The sequence below is a fragment of the Vigna radiata genome, chromosome 4 (assembly GCF_000741045.1).
Source record: "Vigna radiata var. radiata cultivar VC1973A chromosome 4, Vradiata_ver6, whole genome shotgun sequence".
NCBI classification, from domain to species: Eukaryota; Viridiplantae; Streptophyta; class Magnoliopsida; order Fabales; family Fabaceae; genus Vigna; species Vigna radiata.
Window position 1 is genome coordinate 14,745,181 of NC_028354.1, and position 4,176 is coordinate 14,749,356.

At 34.7% G+C, this 4,176-nt stretch overlaps 1 protein-coding gene across 1 annotated transcript; it reads right to left on the reverse strand.

Annotated features, from left to right (window-relative positions):
• Positions 1-358: 358 nt before the first annotated feature.
• Positions 359-3,530, reverse strand: LOC106758405 (protein DETOXIFICATION 34-like). The gene is made up of 8 exons (XM_022780164.1): positions 3,258-3,530; positions 2,421-3,046; positions 1,945-2,001; positions 1,601-1,839; positions 1,395-1,513; positions 669-755; positions 478-539; positions 359-386 (listed from the first exon to the last, which is right to left on the reverse strand). The coding sequence occupies exons 1-8, from the start codon at positions 3,528-3,530 to the stop codon at positions 359-361; spliced, it is 1,491 nt and encodes a 496-aa protein (XP_022635885.1).
• Positions 3,531-4,176: the final 646 nt, after the last annotated feature.

Sequence of the window (4,176 nt, forward strand, 5' to 3'; positions counted from 1 at the left end):
AGTATATTTTACTTCACATATTATAAATGAATGAATAATAATTCAGGATAAAGATAAAATTCTAAACTGGAAAGCAGATAAGTAGGAGATTCAAAGTGTCTTTTATCCATTTTCTACTGCATTGCAAATTAAAGGTTTCACATTTATTTATTTATATCATTGATATGACTGATATCAAACAAACCTATATTTACAAACATAAAAGCTGTAATTTATCACACAAGAAAAGAAATGACGAAAAAGTATTTAACAAAATTTGTAAATGATTACATTTCCTGGACATGTTGATGTAAAATCTTCAAGAGAGAAAAAGTCTATTCAACCATCTCTATGTAGCCAGTCGTAGATTTGAGAGAGACTAATTCTTCGATGCACCTGGAGAAGTCCTAGATTCAAAAAATGAACAAAAGCATAAGAAACTTACATATGCAAACAACTTATTCAATAGTGTTTGGATGTTTTATTTTTTAATTTTACGTTGTATTAGTATCCATTTCTTGTCCGGTCCATTGCCGCATTCGTTCTGATGCTTGCTCAACCTGAAATTTGAGCTTAATTAAGAATGCAAAGAAGAAGATCCAACATAAAATTGTGTTTGTTCATCTCAGTAAATTGATTGAGTTATGAATATTAGTTTCATGTCTGCTTAGAAAAGCACTGATTCAAACCTCCTTGTTCCAGTTGGTTCTATAGACAATAACCAACAAGATGAATGTTTGCAAAGCTGTCCCACAGATCATCCCAATCCAAATGCCCTGCAACAACACTTTCCATGTCAAGTTAGTCTGATAACTTCTTCAATAATACTTCTTTGACACAGTTTTGGTTTTTAACATTCACTTGACATTATAAAAAGCTCATTTTTACTGAATTTTCAGATCATCAGAGTGTACAATTTTGAAATTTAGGCCTTGTTCACTTGATTGGATTTAAGGGAGAGTGTTTGAAAAGATTTGAAGATAATTTTTTTGTTTTATTTGAATAGATTTGAAGGTAAGTGAGAGTGAATTTGGAAGTAAATTTTTTTAATGTCATATAAATTAAATCTTACCCTAATTCTCACAAATTTTACTTCCAAATCTATTTTCACTTATCTCAAAATCTATTAAAATAAACAACAACAAAAATTACCTTCAAATCTTCTCAAATCCTGTCAATTACTCTCTCCCAAATCCACTCAAGTAAACAAGGTTTTAATGATACTTGACATATCAAATGAGTGTTTTTGCCACATTGAAGTGTCAAGGTACCGTTACTCTAACTTCTTCTCATCAATTTGATAAACACATCAAAGTTTAAAAAGAAAAGATCGATAAGAAAATTGCTATGTTTTGCCTCACTTGATGATGAAATTGGGTGGTTTTTGATTTGGGTGAAAATGGTGTATACTTTACCTCTACTCTATAACCCAACTTGTAGCCAAAAAAGAAGCCAAGAGGGAGTCCTAGGATATAATAACAAAACAGGTTGATGTAAGCTACCAAATACTGCCAACCCCCTCCAACAGCAACACCTGAAAGAATAGCAGAAGCACTTCATGCTTTTCCTAATACTTCATATATAATAGTTTATACAATCCAAATTATTTGGACCCTCTTACCTGATATAACTGGCTGAACACTATTCAGAATCATGGTTATGCCAAGAAGGTTTGCTAATTTAGAAACTGCTTTAATCATTTCTTTACTATCAGTGAAAATGACAGCAAAATGGTCTTTTGTGATTAAAATAATGGCTGCACAAAGTAGCCCTATGACGAGGGACTCCACAATTGTGACAATCACTGAATATTTTGCTGCTACTGGACGCCCTAATCCGAGCTCATTTGAAACCCTCACACTGAGAAAATGAAGAAGAAAATTGAAATCATTCATTTGAAGTTGTAAAATAACCTAGACAGTAACGTGGGAAGGAAAAAAAATAAGCCACAGATGAAGAATTTACCTAATTGCTGCATTGATCCCTATAAACAACATTCCTTCCCATCCATTTATATTCATGCTGAAAGAGGAAAAGCAGAACAAGCATCAAATACTAAGCTCTAAGACTATTTAAGACAACAACATTGTAGAAAATAACATTATCAAAATGTTCCACGTTATTGAGTTTGTCCTATTTAGATACACCTATCATTGAGTGTTATGATGGAAACTATAAAACAAAGTGAAAATAACCTGTTAGTCCTAACCAACCACGTTTCAATTCAAGGGTCCTTTAGGGGAAGAAATGAAATTTAGATTCTCTGCTGGATTTTTCTGTACTATTTGTACACTGATTTTTGTTTTAAAATATATTAAAAAGATTTTTAATATATTAATATCATGTGTATTTTTAATGCTCAATAGCAGATAATAGTATCAGAAAAACATATCAAAGAATCTGGACTCGAAGAAATGTAGCTGTTTGGATATATGACTTACCAAATTGAAAGAGAACCAACAGCAATAACTGGATTGTCAAGGTGTCCTGTGAGCACAATCAAGATCATAAAATACCAAACCTCTAAGCAAAGCATGATGGCTGAAGCAACTGACAATTTGATAAAGGCCCAAAGATCCTTGAAGGCTAACCAAGAGAAGCCTCTCCAACCATCCTTGCACCAACCAATGACATATGCAGCTTGAGCCAAAGCAATGATCCAAGCTGTTGTGCAATAGGCTGCAGCAGCACCACCAGTACCCCAAGCAAGCACCTTCATGAAAAGAACTAGAATAATGACATGTAAAATAAGGGCTACAAAACCCAGCCATGCAAGGAACCCCACTTTGGTTTGCGCCTGCAAGAACTTTTGGGTAGGAAAATTGATTGCTAGAGAAAACATCTGAGGGATAGATTGAAGAGTGAATACTCCAGCTAACTCAGCAATATCACGTTCTTGTCCAAGGAGTATAAGGATTGGCTCAGCATAGATGTAAATTGGCAAGAGGCAGATGCACCCACCCAATAAGATTATCCAAGAACGTTGCATGTAAATCCCCAGCATTTCTACTTGTCCAGCACCGAATGCTTGCCCACATAGAGTCTCTAGTGCACTTGCCATACCAAGCTGCAAGTAGCATTTTGTTAGAAACAACTGCACTATTTGTTGCCTGCAAGTGCATGCATGTGGGATGAAATTTTTGACCAGTTGATGGCTTGATTAGCATAAGATGAATTTCTTAACAAGTTTGACAGTTATCAAGCATAATTCTCTATTCTGATGTACAAAGAATAATATGGGAAAAGAATCCAAGAGTTCATAGACGTTAGAAGCTAACCAAGAAACCAAAAGAGAAATTTGAAATGACCGAAAGAGAGATTGAGACTGCAGAGAGTTCCAAATCTCCAAGATGGCCAACGAAGATACTTGTGAAGGAATTGACACCATAATTGCACAGTATGCTGAAAGCAATAGGGCCAGCAATTCCCCAAAGCTTTATGGATTCCGCAGAGAACACAGTTCTAACATCTGCAAAGGAAGTCATTTTAGTGTAGTCAACGTTTGTGTCAACTAGACCCTCAGGAGCATGATGGAGCTCTGTGTTTTCCATGGAACTCACAGTGTTGAACAATGGTGTGTCTCCCTCTGGCGACTTTGGTGTTTTCTTGGGAGAGTTTTCAGGAGAGGAGGATGAGCTATTTCTCCCTCCTCCATTTTCCTTTCTGTCTTCTTTACCTATTTTGTCAGATTTTTATCGAATCCTTTTTGTTTCTCAGGTGGTTGCATGCAGAAACTTAACTCATGCAAGACAAGTGCAGAGAAAACAAGGACAAAAGTGGTCTTGTCAATGGTTTTTGTTTCTTTCTATTTTGAACAACTTTGCTCATTGTTTCTTTGTTTACACAACACAAGATTTTCTTGGCTATAATTTAGGCTTGCCTTAAATTGAAATCATGTAGACCAAGAAACGGATGAGATGACTAAGTCTCCTTCATTCTCTAACCGACACAGATATTTATTATTTCTAAGCAAAACAAAAAATAAAAAAGAAAAAAGAAAAAAACTTTCCCTTTTATTTACTGTTTTCTGCGTTTTTCTTTGTGTTGGCCAAAGATAGAAATCACAGAATGACACTGCATAATTTGTATCAGAATAATATAAGGATACTCTTCAATAATTCTGCTGCAGATTACAAGAGAGGGGTTGAAATCTACTTACAATACTATAAAAGTTGTTTCAATAATCACATCATATAT